We start from the raw sequence: 27,170 nt of genomic DNA, 5'->3' as shown, positions 1-27,170 counted from the left end.
TTAGCTGTCTGGTATTTATTACTTTTTAATACAGAGAAGTCACAACAAAATATTGTCTACCAACACACGCAAATGATATCATAACCAATTACGTTAGTTTCATCAACATTCATTTGCTATGTACATATTCTTCCATCTGCAAAAGTGCAATCCAAGTATGTCTCAACAAGAAACCTTTATGGACGAGTATATTTTTGTGAGGTTTTCTCACCAGTGGCCTTACGATAACATGTTTGTCCTTGGTTACCTGGTACAGGAAAATGAAGACTACATGGGTTAAGAAAAAAAAATATTGGTTAGATGCCTCCCTCGTAGGAATATTCCCTGTTTTCCCAACTAAATTCATTATGAATACACTGCTGACTACTGCAGATGTTAATGCAAATAGACTACAGGATAGTCTATGGGCTGGCTACAGAACACCGTAGTTTTAATGACTCCGCAGCATTAGACAGAACAATAATTTCAGGCTGTTCACCACAGTAGATGTCAAATTACAGATCAGCACATAAAAGATATCCATTGTGTTAGTTATGGTTATCAAAATTTAATTTTAAACATCCTACTGATGGATGACTTCATTTTTACACATCCAAAAGATGAAGTCTATCTAAATGCAAGCCTCTCCTACAGAAAATAAGAGTTAAGTACTGGAAAGAAAAGCATTTGCACATGCAACTCCTATTACTATCACAAGGAGTATCGTGCACTTGAGTAGAATGAACCTTCAAATCCAGGGGGCTGTATTCTCATTTATAAAACATTTCAGGCACAATTTAATCTGACCACAGGCCAGATTAAAAAGAACAGAGCATCAGAAAAATTAAAGGTAATGAAGAATAAACTTTAGACAAACAAGCAAAACAAGCAGCTCCATAACTAGGGAAATAGTTTCCCTTTTGACATGTTTAAAAGCTCATAACTACTTCCAGTGCTTGTCAGGACAGAAAGCAAAACAACAGTGGTGTAGTTTAACCCCTGAAGTAGCCATTAGGTCACAAAGAAGATACCTCTGCCTTTCTTCTTATGCAAAGCCCAGCTGAAACTCTCACGGCCAAAGGGTGGGCCCGACTGCTCGACTGGAACCTGATACATGTTACAGCAAATACCGAATTTTGCAGTAACCCAAGACCAGTTTTCAGTAACAGCAAGAAGCGGGGAAAGCATTCTCTACAAATCAGGGACAATTTATTCTGGAGTGGAAGTTCAGAGGAATCTTTCTGTGGCTCAGCTGGTTTCCATTGAGGATCATTTTTACAGTGCCACAACTGCTGCAGGCCTCCAGTTGAGAGATTGTTTTGCAAGAAAATATGCATTTCCTCAAGCAGTAGATAAGACTCAGCATCAGAATTAAAAGGAAAAGCTGATGGAGAACAAAATTGTTTCCTTCGGTAGATTTGTACCCAGCTCTTTGACACTGTTAAGGCTTTAAATGTGCTTTCCCCTTCCCGTTTTCTCAGTCTGCTGCATTCTCAGTTTTGATTCAAATACACTGTTCAACCTTTCATCCACTTGTGTTTTTAAAGCTAGTCAAATCCCCTTTCTCCATTTCTACTCATTCCCGATTGTCACACTTACGTGTCTGGAGAGGCATCTAAGTACTTAAAGAACAGAATTATAAATTAAGCTACTCCAAGGAAAGCAAATGAACAAGTATTTAGAAGAACTCCAGATAGCACTTCTCCCCTACCATGTGTGTTGGCCAGTCACAATCCCCCTCACCGAGTGCATGAAAAAGTGGGTCCACAATACCACGTAGCCTATGTGGGAATTAACACCCTAGACACATGGCATGAGTGACTAGCACTCAGGACCAAACACTACAGTTACAGGTGTATCCTTTAATTTTTCTCATTACAGGAGCTTTGTCTTTGCTGTGTGATTTCAGGCCGCTGGAACGGTCTAGCCGTTGTCTCTCTGATGTGATTCTGCCAGGCAATGCAACTCCAGACCTTGTTAGCCACCCTAACTCCACCAGGTTGCTCAACACACCATCGAAGTTAAAGGGCTCATCGTCCCCGAGGAGTTCATTCAAATAGTAATTTGATTATTCTCCATAAGCGAAGTCTACGCTGTACAGCTAAACAGATTTTATCTGCTAGACACCTTCTTCCAGTCCAGGTATGCCTGGGCCAGCTCCTGCGGGCAATAGTCACAGTGCCAGTCTCACTTCAGTTAGGCTCGGTATAACTTGGTTTGCGGTAACCACACTAGGACAGCGTTAGAAGTCTCCCAAGCTGCTTCCCATAATTATCTCTAAAAAGGAAAGAGGCTTTCCTAAAACCGTCACAAACAGGGAACAATTACACAAAACCCCAAGGATATGCTCCAGACCCAAAACCAAGCCCAAGAGCAAGGACAGCAGCAGGGGAGAGCCAGTGATGAAGACTACCACAGCCTTCAGATCAGCAGCAGATCACCAGTGTAACTGTACAAGATAGACAGTCCAGATGTGAAAACTATTAAACGTGAGCTGGCTGGCTTCTAAGGACATTACCACTCAAGTTCACAGTAAGTCTCTTTGCCAACATAAGCCCTCTGTGCAGCTCAAGTATTTATCCAAGTGTGGCTAATGCTAAAAGGAGCTAATTCTGCAGTGAAGACAGCCAGGAAATAAAACTGTGAACTTGGCATTTTTGTGCACAAAGAAACATGGATATTCAGTTTGAGTTTTATGGGCACATTAATTTCTTAACTTAGCAGAAAGCATAATTCTCAGCACAGCATATGAAACGCCTCTTGGCTTCTGACTTTCTGTTTTATTTCCCAGGGTGGCAGAGTATCAGGGTCATTTTCAAGATCATGATTTCAATAGACACACTCTTTAAAATCATTCTAACTTGGGAAAACAAAAAAACTTCAGAAGAACCAAAAAATAGTCCCACCTCATAAACAGAAACAAAAACCCCACACCTCTCGAGTTAACGAACGCTCCGTAAATACACTATGGAGAAAAGCAAAAAAACCGCTCTCCTAAATCTCAATTGGCTTGAGAAACCAAGCAAAAGATTAATGATCTATTTAAAAATTTTTATTTAAGGAAGGGAGAAATGGGAACCAAGAAATAACAACTGCAGAGTCTACAGGACCAAGCCCTCTGATACAAATCCATGACCTAAGCCATCGTCTATTATGTACAGCACAGAGGCATGTAGAAAGTAAATATGCTAAGTTTGCTGTCTTAAAAAGTCTACAAGTTTTTAGATCCTGGACTTAAAGCAATTTTGAAAGACAAAGGTGCAGCAATTAATTATTTTAAAAAGCAATGCCATGTTTCACACTCAGTACTTCTCAGCTCTTACAGGTCTGATGGCCCAGATCCCACTTCACGGTCCTTCCACACCAGTCCCACCAGCCTGCAGCAGACAGCAAAGGCTCAGTCCCGGCAGACGCATACAAACACATCCCCATTCAGCTCAGCCTGTTCCTTCCCTAAAACGTCTATGGAAAAACACCTTTAAATAAAGCATATTAGGATCTCCAGCTTGTTTTGCTATGAACAGATGACCCGACGGGGCACATGACAACCCTGGTGGAAGCAGCACTATTGCCATACGGTCTGTCTGTGAGGGCAACACACATCAAACACACACGGCAGGAAGACACGATGCCAAAAAAAATAATAATTTCATTTCAAGATTCCATTTTCTGGCATACATTTACATTCACTTGTCACGATACCCTAGTTTACCCCATCTCGGGAAATCTGGAGGAAAGCCCGCTGAGGTGACTGGTAGCATGGGGCCAGTTCCTGCGCCTGCGGGAACTGATGCGAAAGTCTGAATGAATTCAACAGTAACAGGATGATTTCTTTCCAAGGATTTCCCATTTCCACCAAGCTGGAGGGACAACAACCCTATACAATCACCCACTTTCCAACCAGACATATTTCTCCGTCCTGTATGTCTTCCCACACCCTTCCGATAAACTGTATTACAATTATACAAAAAAATAAAATAAAATCATTTTTAGCTGAACTTTACCCCACACTTGGGATATATTTAAAGGCCATTAAATTGGCTTGCCTCCAACCTTCACAGAAATCATGTCAGGAGGATTCTCCTTTTAACAAGATGTATATACAGATATTAATATGTACACAGACAAAGAAGCTGCTCTTTCAGTTAGAAAAGAAATTAAATTTCATCACAGAATGAATCCTATAAAAAGATATGTAATAAAGTTGAAATACCCATAAAATAGCTATTACTAAAGCAAAGCTTTCGTCAATACGCCTCCAAAACTTTAAATGAAGAAAATGGCTTCACGAAGTGGTAGTCTAGATTTCCACAGTGAGGACACTGCTGGACGTTGCTGTATTCAGAGAAATACTGCATGCCAATCCGCACGTCTATTACTGGCTTCCCACAGTGCTTACAGTTCAGTCGAGCCTGCAAAAAACAAAGAAACAAACAAAAAGAACCCTTTTGAAATGACCAAATTCACCTCTGTTCGTTGCCTCTGGAAAAGAAAGCATCGCACGCAGCCCCCTGCCCTCCCCGGCAGGAGAGAAGCAAGTCAGGAAACCGGCAGCAATGGGATCCGCTGGTGAGGACACTCCTCACCCAGACTGGCAACTCACAGGCACACACCATGTTTTTCACATGAAACACCACCACCAAATTCTGGACAGTAAGTGTCCCAGTGTCAATACTCTCCCCAACGCCACTGAGCTGGGGGGGCAGGATGAGCGAGTGGCTGTGTGGTGCTTGGTTGCTGGTTGGGGTTAAACCTCTGACTGACAGGAGGTGGAGAATTTCAAAGTTTATATACACACGATTGTTTTGCGTCAGTTAATCTCTGAACCAATTCCTCAATTCCTAGCACAAGAACTGCTATCTCAATAAATCATTAATGAAGCCCTAAAGCAAAGAGAGAAACGTTACATTTCTGCCATGCAGTTCAAGCATTTAGGCTGACGTTTGAATGTGATCCATCTATGAAATACATCAGCGTTTTAATCTTTTACCTTAACAAATGTATAACTTGATCTACTTGATCAGCATGGCACAGTATTGTAACACTTTAAGTATCGTTTTAAACATGTATAATACATGGCAGGTTATACAAACTAAACATCACTTCAAGCACACAAACTATTCTACAAAATCCAACTGAGAAAGGATCAACATTAACTGGGTGGATATGAGAAATAACTAAAGGTCAAGGGTGAGGAGAGACAGAGCTATTAATGTTCAGCAGTAACAAAAAAAAGGAAGTCTTCAGAAGAAATTTAGCTGAGAAACCCAGTCCATTTGATGTAAAGAAAGCAACAGGCAGTGTGAAAGCTCAGCAAGCCGTGTGAAACACTCAAGAGTAGCAGAGGGATTTGAGACCGTAAAGGAGTTTCAGAGTAAAGGTGGCAAATGAGCAGTGAGGGCCTGAGCTGTACTGCATCTTAACCTCACAGCCCAACACGCTAATGAAAGCTTTAGCTCTTCACTGAAAAGAACAAAAACTGATTTTCTACTGCAATCTTCATTTATGGAATTTTACTGGCATGAGGAGAGGAAGAAATTAAAGTACTATTACTGTTGAGACAAGATTTGAAAAGAAACAAATCAGCTCCACAGCCATCAACTCTGCTTAAAAAGCAGAAATTCTAGGAAATACAATCTAGTAGGGCATGGATTCATATGATTTTCTTAACTGAAGTGTTTTCCCTCTTGCCACTGTCCAGTACATGAGCTATCTGCTAGTAACCTGACAGTGGCTGCAGTTCATTATCCTACACGCACTTTTGTCATGTATAATTAAATATTTTGAAATAAGGTGCGAAATCATTCAAAATAGAAACTAGCAATGCAATTCAGAGTCAAATTACATACCATATTTAAATGTCATTGCTCTGTATGCACAGAATCATCTCTAACAACCACAGTGAAACAATAATGCGTTTGATCTGGCAATCACAGTCACTGCAGCTAATGATTTCATAGTCAGTTCTATTACTTACCATGTACTGTCACACTGTCCATTAATCATATAATTAAGGCTCTTGTATAATGAGGCCTTAATTCTTGTCTTATTACATTCAACAGAAGCAATTCAGATTTAAATTCACTGGCTTTTACAGAGCTATCAAACCAGAAGTGTTTTATCTTTAAAAAGTCCCTACATTTAAAAAAAGGTACAATCTCAAGAGGCACTAAATTTAGAGGTAATATCTCTGTCTTTATAGTTATCAATGTCACTTTATCCAGCAGCAGCAGCACCACTTGTTTTTTGAGCAACACATTTTGGCAAATATGTTAAATTTAAAATTAAATACCATTTTGTGTATTGACAAAACTACATTTTAGATTGCTCTTAAGCACGCACAATACCATGAAGTGATGGTACTTTGAACGAATGGATCTCTGTGAGGCCTCTGTTCTCAGTCAGTAACATCACCTGCATGTCCGAAGGCAACAGCCCCCTCCTGAGCACCCCACTGAGCCATTCCCAAACAAGTGCTTTTTCCACAGCTGTCTACCCCTACCTATACATAAAAAGTGCTCTGCCCATCACGGGGACAATTCTTTTGGCTGCTGATGACCCTGCTGCCTCAGACAACTGACTACTCTGGAATAACCCCAGGCCTTGGATCTTTCTCACCCAAGGTATAGATGAGGTGAGCATTTAAGGAAAACTAAGATGTTTCAGGCTGTGGTGGGGTACCAGCAGCACAGTGGAGATTAAGGAGAACAGGGTAATGCCCGAGCACAAAGCCTTTTTAGACCTTTCCATTCCCTTGGCTTTTTTCCCCCAGTTACGATAAAACACAATTCGAGTAACTAAAAGAACACTGAACACATTAAACATCTGCTCAAAATGTGCAATTGTTATTAGAACACTACTGGAATTATATCTGATGCCAAAGGTACCTGCTAGGGATCACCCCAAGCATGAGATTTAATTGCAGATGCATTTAAAGGGGCTTTATTTAAAAACATAAGTAATAACCATTGACCACTGCATTGTTTTTCGTCTAGCTATCAGCCCTTGTGCCTCACAAGTTAAGACAAAGGGACATAGACTCACTCAGCTTTCTTGTATTGTAATTATAGACTAGAAAAGGATGAAAGATGGGAAGAGATAAGAGAAACACAAACCTTGGCTGACAATCAGTTGGAATTTCACCTAATGAGTCTTATTTATTTACGGTACTAACCTGACAACAGGGAGATGCTGCCAGAATATCGTAGGTATACATAGTTCCCAGCTGGTGCCAGCTTCCATCCCATCGGGACTTGCACTTAATGCAGATAATTTTGTGAACTCCTTCTAAGCAGTCTACACAAACAGCATAGAGGTGCATAAGCCTTCCTGTGGACAGGAAAGACACTTCTTAAGGAGACCAGAACAGAAAACTGAAACAGACATTTCCCACAATGTATTACCTGCCCTATAGTGATAGAAATCACACTTTTTTAAAGGGTGAATGATAAAGTAAAAAAAAGGAATTACATAGAGCTTAACTGAAGCTACTTTCCGTAGATGCAAAACTCAGGAATTAGTCATCACCCTGCCCACCTTCCCTTGCTCCATTTGCTGGCAGACCTTAGCAAAATACTTTATAAAAGTTGCTTAAGCTCAATGAACAGATGCCAGGTTAAGCTATATGATCAGCTGCAGCATTTCCAAAACCAGGACTGTGCCCCAGCTTCATCCACACCTCAAAGAAGTAGAGAAGTGCTGAAGCTTATCAGGAAGCTGGGTACAGATCCTCTTAACTTGCCAAAGTCTTCCAGCAAAGAGGGAACTGAGGACCTGATGGAAAAAAAGCAAAAGCCAGAAGAGCAATTTTCTTTCATGTACTTTTGCCTGATCATTCATTACAGCATGTACATTTAAAAACATTGTGCATTACACGGTGACTTTAACATGCCATTCAGAACTATGAGTCTATTGAGGTCTGTTTGTATGACAACTTTCAAAAAATGAGTTATAAGGACTTGCATAAAAATCAAGCGGTTCAGACTTGAAATATTTTCTTTACATAAAGGTGACTAAACTCACCAATGCAAAATCCAAGATGCAAATTTAACACAAAACAATAATTCCTATATAAATTATAAACAACTGACATCAAGAGTAAGCCTCATTTGTAGTGATTGAATGAATCTGTAGTTTAAGAGTTGGCTATTAAAAATGGGCTGACAGAGAGTAGTGATTCTGTAATATACCTTATTTTGCACTGCTATACAAGACAAAGTCAAGAAGTGATGCAGTTACAGATCAGCTACAAAACAGAATTGCATATAATATGCATTTATTTTGGATGGCAATTTGTCCTCTTTAGTAAAATAATGAACACATCACAACCTGTAATTTAAAGAACACATAACACATTGTGCTCTTTTTAGATAAAAGAGAATAAAACATTAACCATTTATGATTAGTCCATACCAGATACTTTAAAAATAATGGTTTGGGTTTTAACTCGTCATGGTTTTTAGGCCAACTATTTTAGAAAAATGAGAAGACAAACCAGATTCTTCTTAAAACAGATACACAAAATCGACTTGCTAGTATGAGCTGATAAAAATTGAGTTACTGCACACTGGAGTGTTCAGCTATTAAAAAATGTGATAGGGTGAAACTGTAAGTACAAATATAATAAACTCTCTTCCTAAAGCGAACACTTAAAATTGGAGTCTTTCAAAGAATTCCATGCACAAAAGCCTTATGTTCTGCAGGAAGATAAAACAATTTTCCTTGTCTGAAATTCTGCACTGCTCCTGCACATTAAAATACTGCATTCTGCCATCACTTCATTTTCAGGATCCTTGTTATACAGGAAATGAGGCACCTGGTATCTTAAACATGTCTGAAATAAAAGAAATTATTTTCTTTACTGAAGAGAAAATAACACCCTGGAACAGCACCTTGTAAGCTTAATTTCATTTCAAAGCATACTTCTGATAATAAACCATTTGACCCAGGACAAAGAAGTAAAAATTTTAACAATTCATTATTCAAGGTATCTTGTCTGAGCACATTGTTCAGATGTATTGTCCAAAGGGCAAAGAGCAATTAATTTAAAAAAAAAAACTGCAGAGTTTCATTTTTAGCAGCAAGTGTTAACAAGTGATGAGTTTCCCGCTTACTAAACCAGCTATTAGTACTGATAAAATCACAAGCACGTTGTGCACACCTCCCCACCAAAGCAAACGAGCATTGTTATCTCACACACGTATATTCTGTTGATCCTGGAGCCTTTTTAGATTGCATATTTGCCTATCATTTTTTCTCCTTAAAGTACACTAGGCAAGACAGAAACAACAATGTCAGCATGCATACAGTTTAGTGACTCAGTGCACAGTGATTTAAGGAAAAAAAAAAATAAATACAAAGTTTGTTGAGCAAAGGAATGTTATTTAACATATAACATGACCATGCATGGGATATAACAATTTTTTTTGAAATAATATAAACTTAAAGGTTAAAATACCTCTCATTAATGCCTTCCCAACACACTTTTCAACATACAATTCTACGTTTTCAAAAACCAAACTACGAATACTTTCTCTGACTTATTTTAGCCGTGCTGGCTGCCAGCAGGGCGCAGGACAGGCGCGCTTTGCCTGGTTCCACCCTTATCGCTGATGTAGGGGCAAAGCTTTCAGGAAGAGCTGAAGCTCATCCTTAGCCCACAACCATGTGTTTCTCTAGGAGGAGAAAAGTAATAGATACCTAGGTCTCAACTCAGCTCGGAGCTGGGACATGACCAGGATGCAGTCCAAACAGGTGGGAGCCTGGAAATAAGTCTAAAACTCTCACTACAGCATTGCTGCTTCAACGCACCATATCAAAGCTTATTTTTACTGCATTCAACCTCTCCAGGCCAGACTAGTCCTTTCCATATTAAAAGAAAAAAAATAAATAAAGATTGCTATAAACCAAAATGATATTCTCTAGTCTGAAAGCAGATGACAGGCATCTCATCTCACCGGTGGTACAAATGTAACTTTCACCCATATTGCAGCACAGCATGCTTAAATTTAAAACATTCTTTGAAGGGTTGATGTATATCTTGGAGTAAAGCTCACAACAGATAAATCAGCACGCACACACTGCAGAGAAGATTGGCTGGAAAACCTTCTCGTGGTCTACCTAGAAACTGGATGAGAAATCTCTTAGTTGTAAACCAAAACACAAGGCGTGGATCTTTCTACATGGCATTTACTTTTTGTAATTCCTTCTAAGTATTTCAATCTGATCCACATGATTAATTTGGACGCGACTTCCAGCTTTACAGAACTGCTTAAAAATGCAGAATCAGGATGAAAATCTATAATGAGAGGGAGAGGGCAGAAAAGGCAGTTCCACCATTTAATGAAACCTAGCATGACTGACAGACAACCTGTACCTTGAAGGTGACAGGGAACATCATATTCAATCTCATCGTGTCTCGAAGGGCTAAGGAACAGGGTCCCGTCCACCAGCGGAAACTGTTCAAACACTGGCAGCGCCCTGTGGCACAGTGCACAGTTTACAACGTTCCTGTGGCTGGCACTAAGAGCAGCAAGGATAAACTTTCGAAGGTCCTCCCCTTGGCCCACCTGGGCATCGTCTTCCATCCGCACATGGAAAGTATTCAATTTATGCCTGGGGATGTGAGTAAGCAGCTCGGATAGATCGAGCCTTCTCAAAAACTGCACAGGGGCATCGAAGTGTCCCGATCTATGTGCTTGCAAGCCAGCTGCCCCATAATCAAAATGTGCGTTCCTGAACATGCCCCCGCCAGCCATGTTCTTCTTATGGGGCTCCAAATGAATGGCGTTCTTCAAAAACTCTCCTAAATATCGCGAGGAACGAGGGCCGCTGAAATGCGTGGGGGCAAGAATAGAGTAGCCGGTGGGCGGGGACTGGCCGGGAGAGACACAAGGCGAACGAACACCGTAGCTGCCGCCCATGACGCCCTTTTCCTGGGAGTTCTGCCTGTCCATTGAGTGCCTTCGCTGGAGGTCATGACTCAAGCCTTTCTGCGGCTTGTTGGCTGGCCTGCCCTTTTTAGCCTCCTCTGCTGACTCTGCCATCGACCTTCCTGTGCTTTTCTCCAACACTGATTTTTTCTTCTTATCATCCTGCATTCGCTTCACCTGGTACCAGTCAGTGTCCTTCTTTAGATGACCCTGCCCACAACGACAGGAGCAAAACCGAAAAGCCAGGTCATATCCCTTCTTTGTCCACATGTTTTGGCGACACTGCTTTTCATTCCAGCTCCTGGCTCTTCCAATGCAATTGAACTGGACAAGAATGCTGCTTTCCCACTCATAGAAGCACTGAAGGTGCATCCAGTTGCTGTATGGACAATGCTCGTTGTTGCATATGACCTTCTGGTAGTCATCCTTCTCCAGGTCCACTGGCCTTCCAAAGCTGCAGATCAATGGAGTAGCACAAGGGGCTTCTGTGGAAGATAAAGCAGATAAATGAATAACTTAATGGCCTGTTGATTCCAATACTTCTTTAAACATTGTGCCAAATACACACACGAGCTCTTACTCATGCCCACGTGCACTAGCCCTGGGTCAGGGCAAAGAGCAGTCTTTGCCAAAAAAAGTTAAGTATGTGAAAGGAGATACGGAAATTAAGGAATAAAGAAACAAACGACATTACAGTTTGTTTAATATTCAAAGCCAAAGCACCTCAGAAGCATTAGCCCTCCTCAAAGGTTTGTGGATACTGTTGCAAACGCTTTAAGAAGTAAGGAGAAAGCTTTGTGGATGTTTCCGCAAGGTTGCTTTGAAGCCTGAGAGGCAACATGGGGAGAATGTACAGAGACTCTTGTTTGAAAAACAAGTAGGCACTACAGTCCAGCTTTGTGATCACAGGGAGAGGTAGGAACTGATCTTTTCTTTGGGACTGAGCAAGAGACAACAGCTAGGGAGAGAAAGAGGAAGCAGAGGAGTTTGAAAAGCAAGACAAAGAGCTTATGTTCCTAGTGCAGCAGGGAAGGCCTTCATCACATTGCTCAGGCAAACAAAGACTATAGCACCATCACTGACCTACCAGATAGCTAAATTTCACAAACCAAATCTTTCTGCAATACAAACAGGTTAAAAAACTAAATGCCACATGGCCTTTTTTCAGAGGTCTTCTCTTAGCAAAGCAGCAGCCTTTGCTGCGCTATATATATATATATATATATATATATATATATACACACATCCTTGAGCAAATAACAGTTTATTTCAATTCTCTCCCTGCAACAATGTCAGCTTCTACACAAAAATGTTACACAAAAAATGTTCTGCATTTATGAACTAATGACATTTTCCCCTTCCTCACCAAAGTACCATGAACTACATACAACTCCCATTTCTGGCTGCTCAGTTGCAGCTGGGAGGCACCAAAAGGACAGGAAATTTTCAGTTTCTATTGGATCTGAAGAGTTTCCAATTATGAAGTTTTTAGATGCTTACTCAAGTATCACAAATATTTCTCCTCTGCATTTCTGACTTCCTACTTCCTCCACTTCACAAAAAAATCCTGCTCCAGCAGGGCTGGCAGGCTGCCTTTTAACCTCTGTATTGCTGCATTCCAATACTAGCAGGCTTCTCCAGATCTTTCACGGTCAAGTGCTGTCTCACCCCGTGCAAAACAGAGCAAACTGCTCCCTGCAGTTCCGCAGTCTCAGCCAGAGCTCCAGGACTTGCAGAAGAGGTATATTGAGCCTTAGAGAAGAGAGGCTGCCTGATCCAGGTATTTTTTTCCCTTCAGGACTTCAAATTTCTACCTCATAAGCTGGGATAAAAACCACACTCTGTTGCATTGCTTTTAATCCCATTCTTGTCACTGCTAGCACAAATAATAGAACACAATTTGCAGTGGGATGATTTTATGCTGCTGCATTCTCTTGTACTTAGACTCTCAGTCACAGACACACTACCCATCATCACCTGTCCTACAGCAGCAATTCACAAACCAGAGGATTTACAAGAACAGATCTTTGCCCTGTTAGTGGTTTTGCCCCTTCCCAACAAGTTTTTCTTAAAAGGCTATAAGCAAACAAACACAATCTTCAAGGTTACATTCAGTAAATTCAAGATTATAGTAGCTCCTAAGACTTATTTACCCAGAAGAGACAGGCATAAAGAGCATGACAAAATTTTCCCAAGCTGTTCCCTGGAAGATGCCACATCCTTCACCCCGCTTCTCTGCCTCCGTTTCAAATGCCACAAGCAGCACAGTTACAAGGAGAATTTTCTGCAACACATTTCCTTCAGGGACTGGCCTACAAAGAGCAAGCAAAGCACATTCCCAAAAAGCATTCTCTTAAAGTAAAAAAGACTATTTAATTTCAAAATATGGACCTATTAAGTCATTAAAAACAAATTACCAAACTGGAGAGAACAGAGATAAGAGAGGCTTTCCCCAGGGACTTTTTGGAAGTTTCTTCTATACACGTGACACATTCTTACCAGTTGTCTCAGGTCACTGAAAAGCCAATAAGAACATACAGGTTTTGAGAGGTCTTTGAGAAGCATGACTTTTATTGTTTACCAATGACTAACTTTTCTCCATGTTTTTACCATGTGTTATTGAGTATAATGTCCCTGGCCAAGAGCAAAACTGAACTATAATTTATCTGCTCTGAAATAAAATCTGTCAGTTTACCAGTTTAGACATTTCTCCCACCCATTCTCCCAGACTTCGATTCAAGTCACACTATATCACAACAAGCATCTCTGCAAAGTTCTTCTTCATTGTCAGTCATTCTTTCTTTATATTTAGGGTCTGAAAGCACAGTTCACTACTATAACATCCTTAAGAAATTTATCTCAGAGAAGCCAATTAAACTGAAACCGTTTAAGGCAAATCATCAGAAGTCAAATGTACAGCAAGTTACTGGAGGTACCAATATAAACAGTTCTCACTTATGCATTTCCTGTATTCATCTATTTCGGTACATATTCCCTTCCACCACTGCCAGCAGGCAGGAAGAAAGAACATGCCAAAAATCCACTTATGCTGCCCCTGTGCTTCGGATTGTAAATGTTCCAACAGTCACAGGTATAATTATAGCTGGCAGCTGAGAAAGTTACTATACAGACAACTCTAGAGATCTCCACTTTAAAACAATGACTTTACACTAGACTAGTTCATCCATACTGGCATAGTTAACTGACCAAAAAAGAAAAGTGATCCCCTGATTAGCCTTTGAACGTGCTTTTGGTTTTGGATAAAAAAAAATTATCTCTAGCCCCCTGAGAAGTTTACAGCCTCATCATTATGTGGACAAAAAATGAAATTAATAAAATAAGTGGCTGAAATACAGGAAAAAAACCACCACAGCCCGTTCATTCTACAGGACATATCCACAACTATTTATGATCGTAGAATCATAGAACCATGGAATTGCTTTGGTTGGAAAAGACCTTTAAGATCATGAAATCCAACTGTTAACCTAACACTGCCAAGTCCACCTCTAAACCATGTCCCTAAGAACATCATCCATGCATCTTTCAAGCACCTGCAGGGATGGTGACTCAACCACTTCCCTGGGCAGCCTGTTCCAATGCTTGACAACCCTTTCAGTGAATTTTTCATAGTATCTTGAGAAAAGAGACTGACTACCTCCTTGCTACAACCTCCTTTCAGGTAGCTGTAGAGAGTTGTGCTGGGTGTCTAGTCTCTATTGTCAACCACCCTTTTCCTTGGGTGGTTAATGGAAGGACTGTGGAATGGGATCTTCTCCAGCTTCTCCTTGAGAACTTAGAGATGCAAGATTACCTTAGGAACTTCCCACATAGCATAACTATGAGCAAGAAAAAGCTTGAAGTTTTGGACAGTGATGTCTTGTTCAACATTTAAGGTAACTAGATGACTCAAAAGTTTTCAGAAGTTCCCTCATCAAATCTTTTATCTACTCAGTATGAATTGACTGGTCACACACTTACCACAACAAAACTCGGCCTTGAGCATCTGGAAGAAAGCAATGGAGTGAACAAGAGCCTTCCCCCAGGTAAAATACTCCACTGAATTGTTAAATGGTGGAACTGACATTGCTTTGGAAAATACAACTGCTAAGAGGAGAGGCTGGTCCCTAGCCACCTCTTCTGGGAGCTCACCTGACATTCCACTACTGTCACTGCAGTACCACAGGAAATACTAGAAAGTTAACAGGGCTCAAAGTCAATGCCATGCTAGTCAAAGCACTTGCTTTCACTGACACAGGTTTGTTATTAAAATGTCTGTTGATCTGGAGAAGGCCTCCATAAAACCTCCAAAATGGAAACTGAAGAGCCTGGCATGGCTAATGGAAGCTGTCTCCATGGAAAGTTCTGCCGCTTCTGTAGTATTCCCATGTTTAAGAAAGCAGAAAACTCCACTACCTGAAAAGCCTATAGAAACCTCAAGACAATATTCAGTTCTGCCTAATACGCCAAATTCCAGCAGGTCTATCTGTACAAAACAGACTGCAGGACTGAACATCCCTTGCAGACTTCTCTCCATTCACATCTCCTGCCAAACAGAATCATGCTGCATGTTTAAAGAATAAATGAGAAACATCTAAAAAAAAAAAGAAGAAAAAACCACAATTTTTTGTGCAACTTTCCCAGTTCACAGCAACAGATATGCCTTATGAGCAAAAGAGACAGTGTTCAGATCACTTAAATATGGGAGCCACCTTAGCAAATGTGAAGAGCTCTTCCCATCAACTCTTGAAACTGCTCTAGGTCATTTAATTATCATTTTATAAACAAGACAAAGCACTTATTACAGAATTACAAAACTTAAAAAATTCTTGTTATCAAGCCCTTCTATTTTACACTAATTAAAAATGCATTTTGAGATTATTCTTCAAAAAGTCAGAGCCAGAATCATTGTCTTAACATTTTATGATAACAGTAGAACTATTACTGTCAAGAAAGACAATAAAGAGGAGTAAATAGAAATTCAACTGGGCAAAGTGCCCATCTACACCTGCAGCTCTCAGCTGGTTTGTCACCTAAATATTATTTGCTTCCAAGTAGCTAGTAGCTCACCGGATTTCTGTTTTCCAAAGTTATGAAACTGAACTTCACCAAAAATAAAAGATTAACAGGTATCAGAACAGCATCTATTCTCCCAACAGATCCTGCTGAAAGAATGTGTAAATGACCATAAAAGTACTTCTATTTTCTCTCTCAGTTTCAAGATGGTTTTCACACCCTAAGAGAATGAAACAAGACAGCGTGCAGTTTTGTGTAGCGGAACAGCTTCAACATTTAGACACAAGTGCACACCCATAACAGACAGGCCGTCAAATTGCAACTAGAATTGCACGCTGCTTCTTCCAAGAAGTTATGTTTCCACATAAAAAAAAAAAATACATGTTTTCTCATATTCCACCATAGTGATTCTGATGAGTAATTCTGAATAGTTGCATGGGGCAGCACATAAATGTTCTCTAAGACAGAAATAACATACAATAGTCCAAACATGCATTTGAGCAAAGAGAGCACATTGTTGAAACAAGGTTATGTTTTATGTTTGATGGAACTACCATAAAATTAACTTTTCTTTCAAAAATGAGAACATGACTGAAGACTGCAAGGAAGCTGTGTGGAGTGTTTGGATTTTTTTCTCAGTTTTTCTGTTCGTGTTTATAAACATCAATAAAAGCCAGGAATAGAAACACACTGTTGAGATAAATTTCCTTCAATGACAACAAGAGCAAAAAAACCCACATTAATGGGTTTCTACATTTTGATAAAAAAGAAAGAGGGTATATGAAGACCACCCTTCCCATTTTATGACCCAAACAAAAGCAGCAGAACAACAGCTGCCTGAGGAACTTCCCTCTGGTGAAGTAAATGGAGGAGAATGTTGTTTACTTCTGTTTACACACCCACCATAAAACAAAAGATGCACCCAGCAAGCCAAACGCAATGACTCCACGTCTGCTTTGTGACTCCTCTCATTTGTTCCAAGTCCTCAATGTGGACGCCCAAAGCAAAATTCGCTCTTCCCCCACCACGTTCCCACAACATCCATTGTGTTAAGCACCAGAGTTTTTCAGTGGACAGTAACAGATAATTATTTCCTGCACTCACCAGCACAGGTCTCAGCCCAACACAGACTTGGAATCGCTGCTAAAGCTCGAGGGAGGTGTCAAACATGTGGCTGGGGGCAGAGGACAGAGAAGCATGGCGGCTGTCGGAAGAGGCAGCCCTACTCTCACCTTAAAACAACCGTCAGGCGACAGCAGGTTGTTTTGTATCTGGAAAAAGAAATTATCTAAAACCAAAAAAGGCGAGGTCTTGATACTGAATTGGCTGTAAGACACTTACTATGGCTTACTTCTGGCCTACCATTAATCTACCATCTCATCATCTATGCCAAGGATACTTTACTTGCCAGCACATTGTTACCTCAGCCAGAAGGGCACCTGTGGGACACATACTTTGTAAATCAAGCACTTCAACCTCTCCCACCACTTCCCCATGAACAGCGCTCTCTTCACAACCCTACACAGCCAGGAATTGTTCACTCTGCCACCTTGAACCAGAGCTGAGTCATCTCTGTGGAAGGCGACTCCCTACCAACCATCTGCACGAACCTTCTGAATTTCCTCTGCCATCAGCATAGCTTTATTTTAATTGAAATCATACAATATTATTGTGCTAATACTGCAACGCAGCTGTAGAAAATTAACCACCGCCACAACAAAACAGACTGAACTGAAAACTTGTGTTAATTGTCCAATGTGTTTACTTTGGTGAACCTTGGAATACAATCCAATATTCAAAACATAACTAAGATGTGACAAAATGGTATTGCCATACACATATCTAGCTAAACAGTACAAAAAATATGGTAATACAGAAATGATCAGCCACCTTCCTGAGAGCCTGAATGCAATGAGAAAAAAATGTTTCAGAAGTGGATCCAAAAGGCAAGCCTGGATCTTCACTGCAGCAACAACAACAAATAACAGCTGACAAACAGTGAGAGACATCTTTCAAAACAGCTCAGCGTCAGCTCATGGCTTATATTGATAACACTCACTGATGATGACTGATGTCTCTCTAAAACTTCTTAAGCAATCTTCATGGACTGCTCAAGATGAAAGTTTTCAGTCATTCTCCAGAAGGCAGAGGAAAAAAAACAAGACAGTCCTACCTGGTAAGCTGCATAAAACACAAGTTTTCTCCTGCGTCATGAGACTCCCTATTATGTTCTTGGAAAGAGAAGACAACACCAGTAACCCATCATCAGTGAGCCATGGACAGAGCTCAGGCTGGTATGACACCCAGCACAGACCTACCTGAACCACCTTGGAGGAGCCACTGACTCCAAACAATCCCTCATCACAACAGGAGTCTGGCACTACATGTGAGCACCTACAGATTGACACCTACATGCCAGTCTGGTGCTAATCCTACCTCCAAGGACCAAGTAGCTGCAGTCAATGTTTATGCTCAGAAGGGCAAGGTGTCACCAGTTTTATCAGGAGAGTAGTCACATGAAGTGATCATTTTTCCCTAGAAAAGACTTCAGGTAATTTGGAGCTGCTAAACCATAGTTTACCTGGGAATTCAGATGGCAGGACTCCTGGAGGGCTCAGTAGGTGCTACAACGATCTCCATGCACTTTCACTTAGCTGACTTCACACTTGGCCTCTAAGGGAGTCTCTTTGTTCACAAAAAACAAAACCAAAACAAAACAAAAAACACCACCACCACCACAACACCAAGAAAGGCCTAGCAACTACACAGCAGTGGGGAGATGCCATATAAATAATGAAGGCTTAACTCATACCTGCCAACACCTTCTAACTTACAGCAGAGTCAGAGCTGGTGCCTGTTTATGAAATCGACAAGTAGCATGTGATGCAGCCAGTTATCTGTGGCTCTCACTCAACCACCCACTCCCAGCTCAGCCATCACCTCACCGAAGTAAGCCCGAAAGTCAAGAGCAAAACTGTACAAACTAAGGGGGACAGGCACTTCCATGTGCACAGCAGCTTCACGGTTTGTATACACAGCCATCTGTGCACCAAGCTGGACTGACTGCCTACACAGCTGAAACCCGTCATGAGAATTCACACACTCATGTAGAAGTCACCATAATCTGTACAGTTATCATGTAGCCAACTTCTTTACATTTAATATCTGTCATCCTAACAGAATAACTCAAGTCACCAGCTTTGGCTTTTGCTTAGGATGTAGAGACCCTCCCTGCATTGAAGAAATCTTGCCATGGCTGCACTGTAATACCCTCAGTCCAACTGAAAACATCACCAGTTCAACACACCAAAAAGAACAGGCCTGAGCATCTACCTGTATCAGCACCAGGACAACAAATTCCAACACACTCCTGATAATCCCATGTGAATTCTGAATTGGCTTAACCAGATCAGGCAACAACGGGTCCTCTGTGCCACAAGCAATCACGCCTGGGCCAGGAAGACTCCTCACACTCCTCGGTGCGGGGTGGATTTTTCTAATGACCTCTACTGCGGTGAATGCAGAGATCAGCGACTATCTCAAGATCGGTGGGCATTAACACATTTTGAACACTGGTTATTGCTTTGTCTGCACATAAATCATCTTCACAGAAAAGCACTTCTACCATTCAATTATCCCACTTCCAATAGTTTTAATACCTTGAACTGTTACAGAAAACTAAACCTGGTGCTTCAAGAAACAGATGTGCTAATAACTAAAGCAGACTCTAATGCACCTGCCCCACAAAGTTTTCAGTGGCAAATTCCAAATCATGCTGGTAATAAAGAGATAACTGTGGCAAGCAGTAGATGCCCTAATACCAAACACAGATGTAAACACTACAGGCTGGACTTGCCAGATTCAGAGCCAGCTAGCCACCAGACGCAGTCCAAAAGCACAAGAAGGGAAGAGAAAAAAAAGTGGCATCAGCACCTCTTTTAGTTTCAAGTCAAGCGATGTTTGTATGATTGGTCTATCCTTCCCAATTTTCAATATGACAGACAGTATTTTTATTTCCTGTGCTAAAGACTAGAGAAGCTGGTAGAAACTCAGTGGGAAAGGTGAGATGCAGTCACCCCCAGCTGCAGTACCTGGCATCTCTGCAAGACAGCAGCTCCTGAGTGTGGAGCTCTCGGTTCCAGTGGACACCTCCCTCACGATGCTGTGCTGGCTCCCAGCCCTGCTGCCCCTGAGCCGCCTTTGGCATCTGTGCAGAACACAGAGACCTCAAATGTGCACGGCTCCTGAAATGGGTATGGGTAGCACAGAAATGGAGACAGGAAGTGCCTGGTACACTTAACAGCCAGGCTGTGATTGAAGCTCCCTCCTCTCCCAGCAGGCTATGACAGAATCATAGAATGACAGAACAGTTTGGGTTGGAGGGGACCTTCAAAGGTCATCTAGTGAGCCCCTCTGCAATGAGCAGGGACATCTCCAACTAGATCAGGTTGCTCAGAGCACCGTCCAGCCTGGCCTGGAATGTCTCCAGGGATGGGGCATCTACCACCTCTCTGGGCAACCTGGGCCGGTGTTTCATCACTCTCATTGTAAAAAAAATTTCCTCCTCATGTCTAGCCTGAATCTCCTTTAGTTTAAAACCCCTTGTCCTGTTGTAACAGGCCCTGCTAAAAACACATAGTAAAAGTGTGCTCTAGTTACCTAAATATACTTTTTTTAAAGATATTGAGCACAGTGTGGTAGTTTGAATAAATTAAAAAGACTGAAATATATTTGCTGGCCAGGAACAACAGCGATATCCCTCTCAAGCCCTAGAAAGAGGACTGATAGACTCACCATTGCAGGAGAGACAGAAGGAAAGAGATAAAGGTTAAAGTGAATGTTCTCAACACAAATGTCACTGAAGTCTACCAGGAAATGCCAGTGCTCCACTCAAAATCCTGCAAGCTTTCAAAACGGAATTACCCACTCCAGTGACTAGATTACTGCTTCAAGAGGCCTCTTTGAAATTATTTGAATTTCTATCAAAACTGTTTAAAGGAAGCCCATGCCCTACTAATGCCGTTGTAATTTACACATCCTGAAGAATAGCTCGAGTATTTTACCGTGAGCTGGATTCAAGGTTTACCTCTGTATTTTCCCCTCACATACACTGCAGGAAGAAAAGCAGAGGATGGATATCTGCCAGTCACCACAGTACTTTAGTATCAAAGGATGTCACAGTATGCAAGGCTGTACGCGAGGTTGAAAAAAACTTACACATGTATCCAAGGACTAGAAATCATTCTGTCACTACTTGTTAGAGGGAGGATGATACAGGATGAGTACAGACAAAGTAAAGCAATCAGTTCAAAAACTGTATTTCCTCATACAAAAACATCAAGCCCAACTGCAACTCATGCAGGCGCTACACTTAAGCAAATGACTAATCACATGAACACAGAATACCATCAGGGTACAGATAACCATTTTGATAGCAAATAACTTAAAAAAAATCAAATGTGTACTTGCATGCATGAAAGGATAGCATTTATTTTATTCAGTAATACCACAGACATGATTCCATTTGCAAAGATTTGCAGAACATGGATTGCATTTGCTACAAAAGCATGTAATTGCATACTTTTAAAAATCCTAAAACAAACATGAAAGTCCTTTCAAACCTGATTTGCATTGATAGAGACAGTGAAATTTGCATTCAATTGATTTCTGCTGTTAGAAGAACTCAATGGAGTTATGAAGCAAAATGGTTTTCCTTTAGAAAATTAACAGGTATTAAATTTTGTACTCACTGGAACAGAATAGAAACTTAATTTTCCAGGTGGTCTCACTGATATCAATGGGACTTCTTCAAGCTAAGTAATAAGAAGGTGCCAATACTGAACATCACTAGAGTGCCAAACTAGAATTGGATGTTATATGCAACAGGGAACATTTGACAGCAAATATAAATCCATGCTTAAACACTGTGGCAACTAATGCTCTAAAAATACATTTTCAAATTAAATATTGCACTGACAAATTTTCTGGCCCTCTTTAACTATCCCACCTCCAGGATATTTTTTTTTTCCTGTAAATCTTAAATTGTTGGCCAGTCACAGCTTTCAGTATGTTAATCACTGTTGTGCTGACTGATTTTCTTCTTCAGACAGTTGTCCTACATTAGCATTTTTATTGGAAAGTGAATCAGTCTTACGAATTTGTGAAACCCAGGTGAAGAGCATGCAAAAGCACAGCTGGCCATTTCAGACCCTGGTAACTACAGAGGAGTTCAGAGCCCGGCCAGCGCGGTGGGCACCGCTCACACAGCCCCTCGGCTGCTGGGGCAGGGAACTCCACCCCTGCAAAACCACCCTCCACTGAGACCTACAGCAACTACCTCCACCAGCTCCCCTGCAGCCTTTTTCTCCCCAGACTCTCATGTCCCTGTACAAATCTGACCTCCGGCAACTCCACCTGACAACCCCCAACTCACCAGTTCTGCCATTTTTGCAGTTCAAGGACTCACCTATGCCAGAATGGAAAAACTATGGTCTTAAAACAAGTGGCCAATACACCATAAGAGAGCAATTTAGAGACAGCTATGCCATTTTTTTTAGCTCAATTTAGCTGGCTATAATGAACCCCACGTTAAAGGAGAAAAGCACAGATAAGGAGAGTTAGCTTCTCCTTTCCTCTCATCTCCTCACAGCACCAATGCTGGAGGGATTAGAGTAACAAGAACAAGTGGATGAAGCAGCAAGATGCTGGGATAGCAACTATCAAGAGCAGGAAGAGGACTTGGGTCTGCTGGACAGTGAGACCAAGAACGGAAACAAGGCAAAGAAAATGGATGGAGGAAAGAATTTTAGGGTCAGAAAGAACTATATGTGGAGACCAGAGTGAGACATTTATAGGATAAAGGGATAAAATGGCTGGAGCTGATGGTGTAAAAGCACCAAGGCTCAACGAGGCAGAAACAGAGAAGGAATTTGCCACTCAGAGCCCTCATACCTGAAGTAAACCCTGTGGATATTCCTCTTCTGCTGCTCGGGCAAAGTATGCACAAAATGTCTTGCCCCATCTGCAGGCAAAGATAACCAACTACTACCACTAGGAACACTGGTGATCCACAAGGCTGGACTCAGTGGGTTCTAAGTGCACAATTCCATGGAGCTGCTCGTATAATTTTAAGTGACGACAGTGCAGATATTCCAGTTTGGTTAAGTAATCCAGAAAATTAGCTAAAAAAATAAAATGTATTAGGAATATCATTCAACCACACTGAAGACGGGGACTCTCAGAAATGAGGCTGTGACATCACATTTCAGTTTCCCTGTGCACTGCCATACTCTTAAACTAGTCAGTCCGCCCCACCCATGTGGGGCCTTATTCAGTGTAGAAAAAGGATGCACTTTGGCCAAGAAAGATTAACCTATCACATACAGAATTCCTGCTTGTTTTGATGGAAGAGACAGGAAAGGAAGACACAGCTACAGAATGTGGATCCTCTTTGTGAGCATCATCCCAATACCTGCTGAAAAGTGACAGTGCGAGATGGAGAAAAGCCATCACATCTGGCCAGTGGTTGTGCTCTCCACTTCCATGGTTCCCTCATGGGAGTCTAGAACCCCACCAAAAAAAAAGAACATAAAAAGATGCCCTTTGGGGACAGGGGAAAAAAAAAAAATCAAACTACATTTCTCAATCATCATGCCAAAAATTGACTGACACTTTCAAGGGAAAATTGTGCAGGGATTGAAGCTAAATTTGTCAAAACGTAAAAGGGAACAACATCTTTCCACTGTAAAGGAGTGCTATAATGATAGTTCCATATTACATGGCACCGCTAGTCAGAGCTGCACAGAGAAGCCCAGAGGAGATTAAAAATTCTGTTTCATTATGGCACGTGGATGGGGGGCATAAACAATACATGGATCACATAATGAACTGTGAAGACTTAAAAAAAATAAAATAAAAAATTTGAACCACTATCCTTTCACTGCATGCAGCAGATTCCTGATGGACCTGCGTAATTAGACTGTCATACTGACATCATGATGCAAAGCCAAGGTTTGCACAGACAATCTTAATTTTGCAATTATTAAATCTGCTGCTTTCATCTCTGCATACTTCTATCTTGTCATATTAATGAAAGAAAACAGGTTATGTTGTTATAATCATCTACTGCTTTTCCAGGGTAAAGATAGAGTAGGAGAGCGATAATACCAGACACATGCAAATTACTCTAGAACAACACTCAGTGATGCTGCAGGAGAGCAGAGAGAGCGCAGGGACGACAGACCCACAGGACCAGGGAACCTGGGTAGCACGAGTCACAGAATGCAGCTGCACGGCCTGAAAGCAGCACAGTGAAGTGCTTCCCTGCACCCAGCACACTTAATCTGTAACCCAGATAATCTCCCATGAATAATCGAGAGTTGACTGTGTGCAGCAGAACTCTATTAACCTCACAACTCACTGCAGCAGGCCACGTCCTCCATAAACTGCTTAGTAACAAGTACCCATAAGTGCACGGACTCTTACAAACATCTTGAGTCTAGTAACGGGATACTTGCCTCCAAGACCCTGGCTATACTGCATAGCCTAATTTCAGATTTTACGGGTTTGAAGACTTGGGGAATTCTATTATCATCATCTCATCTTTTCCTTGCACACGAGAGCTGGATTCCCAGCTCTGTAGCATGACAGAAGCAGTTTCTCCTTTCATCTCTTGAAGCAAAGCTGTTGAAAGCTTTGGACTTATCAGTGAGAACACAATTTATGAAACTTCCAGCTCAAGATTATCTGATGGGCCGTAGTCAGTGTAAAATAATGCTGGCAACCACATCCACTCCTCCAGGCTTTATAGTTATCTGAAATGAAAGATATGACTAGATGCAATGATGCTGACAAGAAAAAGATCAGGTGTGCTGACCAGCCACTTACAGCAAATGCCAAAGCCAATGTTGTATCTCCACTGTGAGGGGAGAAAAAAAGGGGGGTGGCAGGGGGTGTTGACAAAAGAGGTGAGGATATTTCTGTCCACTGAAGTCATATGGAAGCAGGGAGGGAGAGAAGAAAGAAGCATCTCAGAAAGGCAGCCTCAGCTTCTGAGGAAGCCGACCAGCACAGGGGAAGGACACATAAGGTACCTGGGACACACAGGCTTACAGCTGAAGAAGAATGACAACCTGCCCAGCGAGCAAGCTGCATTGCTACCAGCGCTCACAGGAATCACCTTCTGTGGCATCCGCAGGAGGAACAACGTTTCATTATCCCCATGCAAAACAGCCACAGCAGAAACACACCTCTGCTTTCACTTGAAAAAAAATGGAAACACTTTTTCTCCCTGCCTCAAAAATTAAATACAAGCCAACAGTGCCATGCACCTGCAAAGCAAATGTCATGCATGTCATATTACTCAAGTCATAATAAAAGTGCTCTAAAAATTCCTCCTGATCTGGTTTGTTTTTTTTTTTTCCTTGTTCACTTACTTAGAACAAATAGTCAAAAACAAAAGGAAATTCTAAGCATTCCCCATGATTCTCTGGAGTAAGTAATACTCTTATAAAAGTAGTCTGGCAAACACTTCATGAGCTAAAGGGATTCACAATTAATTGCTAATATTTCTAAGGAAAAGTTTCCATCAAATAATACACAGGCATCAGACATCTTGAAAACCAAATGAACTACCTTTGGCTAACAGCAGCCAGGCAAAACTATCGTCACAAAGTATAAAACCAGTTGTAGCTACCCTCACACTTTTTCCAAAGCATGGAGAGTAAAAAGCTGAAGTCCAGCTTGGGAGGGGAAAAAAAGTAAAGAGTCTGCGCTGCAGCTTGTAAATCTAGCAGCACACCTCAGATGTGGAGGGTTTTGGCTTAGCAAGAAGTGTAATAAAATACTAGTCCACCTTTAGTTTTAGCCCGAAATACCATTTTGCAGCAAGACTTCCTGCAAACATGGGCAGAAACGTAGGTTTCTGCAAGAAAACCCCATACCAAAATTGCTCTGAACCAAAAACCAGCCCACCGACCAAAGGCAACATAAAATGGTTGATGAAAAGCGAGTGTATTACCCTCACAAAACCAACTGCTGGAAAACGACAAATAAAACGGACCGAAAAGTAGGACTCCATGTTTAATTGTGCCGGAATAAAGCCGGGATTTTCCAACGAAACACAGAACAAGCCGAGACGCGGCAGGAGCCGGTGGGCGCTGCACCTCCCGCCCGCCTCCGGAGATGCGCTCTGCCCCCTGACCGCGCTCCCGGGCGGGCCGCCGCCCCCCGCCCGCAGCTACGGCAGCCGGGTGCTGCGGGCCAGGGAGGCTCACGCCGCTTTCGGCACCGCCGCGGCGGAGGCCCCCGCGCTCTGGTGGGTCACCGGCCGGAGACACCCCGGCGAGCAGCCCCGCCGCGCATCTCGGGGAGATCCCGGCAGCGCAGAGCCGCGGGCAGCGGCCGCCCCCCTCATCCCCGGCCTCGCCGCCGCCCCCAGGCGCACGCCCGCACAGCCCCTCTCACCGGGCGCTCCCCCGACCCGCCGGGCCCCCCCGCACCGCCCACACGCCCCCCAGCCGCCGCCTGCGCCACCGCGGGCCCCGGGAGGCCGCGGGGCCCGGCCCGCCGCTCACCGCTCTTGACGTCTCCGGGCGCCGCACCGCCTGCGCCCGCCGCGCCGCCCGCTCCGCCGGCTGCCCCGCTGCCGCCGCCCGCCGCCGCCGCTCCGGCTCCGCCGCTAGCCGCGGCCCCGCCGCCTGCCGCCGCCGCGGCGCCACCGCCCGCCGCCGCCCCGTTCTCCTGCTCGTCGCCGCTGCTGTTGGCGCGCTTGTTCTTCTTGCCCTTGCCGCCCTTCTGGTTCGGCATCGCGGGCCCGGCCGCCGCCGCAGCGGAGCGGGCGGGCGGCGGCGGCTGCGGAAGGCGCCGCCGCCGCTACCTCCGGCTCATGGCGGGGCCGCGCTGCGCTGTGCCGCGCCCGCGGTAGGCGGTAGGGCCCGGGGGGCCGGGGCGGGGAGGGCGAAAGGCGTGTCCCGCTCGGCCGGCGGTCGCCGCCGCCCCGTTTCCTCCCGGAGCAGGCGCGGGCGCTGGCAGCAGCGGGAAGCGGAGTGTATGTTGGGGGGGGGGAGCTGGGGCTGAGCCAGGCGGGAGGAGCGGGAGGGGCTTATCGGGAGCGGGAAAGCCCCGCTCCCGCAGGCACCGGGCGAGGAGCCGCCACCGCTGGCACGGGGGCGGGAGGGCGGCAGCGCCTCCCGGGAGGCGGCAAAGCGCGCCCCGTCACCGGGAGCCGGAGCGGGAACTGGAGTTGGA

The 27,170-nt window shown here is 43.0% G+C and overlaps 1 protein-coding gene across 2 annotated transcripts; it reads right to left on the bottom strand.

Moving 5' to 3' along the window:
• On the bottom strand, positions 1-27,170 carry HECA (hdc homolog, cell cycle regulator). 2 transcript variants are annotated; one of them, XM_065057189.1, is made up of 4 exons: positions 26,498-27,170; positions 10,355-11,395; positions 7,154-7,308; positions 1-4,391 (listed from the first exon to the last, which is right to left on the bottom strand). In XM_065057189.1, the coding sequence occupies exons 1-4, from the start codon at positions 26,727-26,729 to the stop codon at positions 4,227-4,229; spliced, it is 1,593 nt and encodes a 530-aa protein (XP_064913261.1). In that variant the 5' UTR covers positions 26,730-27,170; the 3' UTR covers positions 1-4,226. The 2 variants fall into 2 exon arrangements, with proteins under 2 accessions (XP_064913261.1, XP_064913262.1); XM_065057190.1 differs by lacking the exon at positions 26,498-27,170 and adding an exon at positions 13,328-13,418.

The sequence above is a fragment of the Columba livia genome, chromosome 3, assembly GCF_036013475.1.
Source record: "Columba livia isolate bColLiv1 breed racing homer chromosome 3, bColLiv1.pat.W.v2, whole genome shotgun sequence".
Taxonomy (NCBI): Eukaryota; Metazoa; Chordata; class Aves; order Columbiformes; family Columbidae; genus Columba; species Columba livia.
The sequence above is the reverse complement of the archived record's forward strand: the minus strand, read 5'-3'. Positions and strand labels throughout refer to the sequence as shown.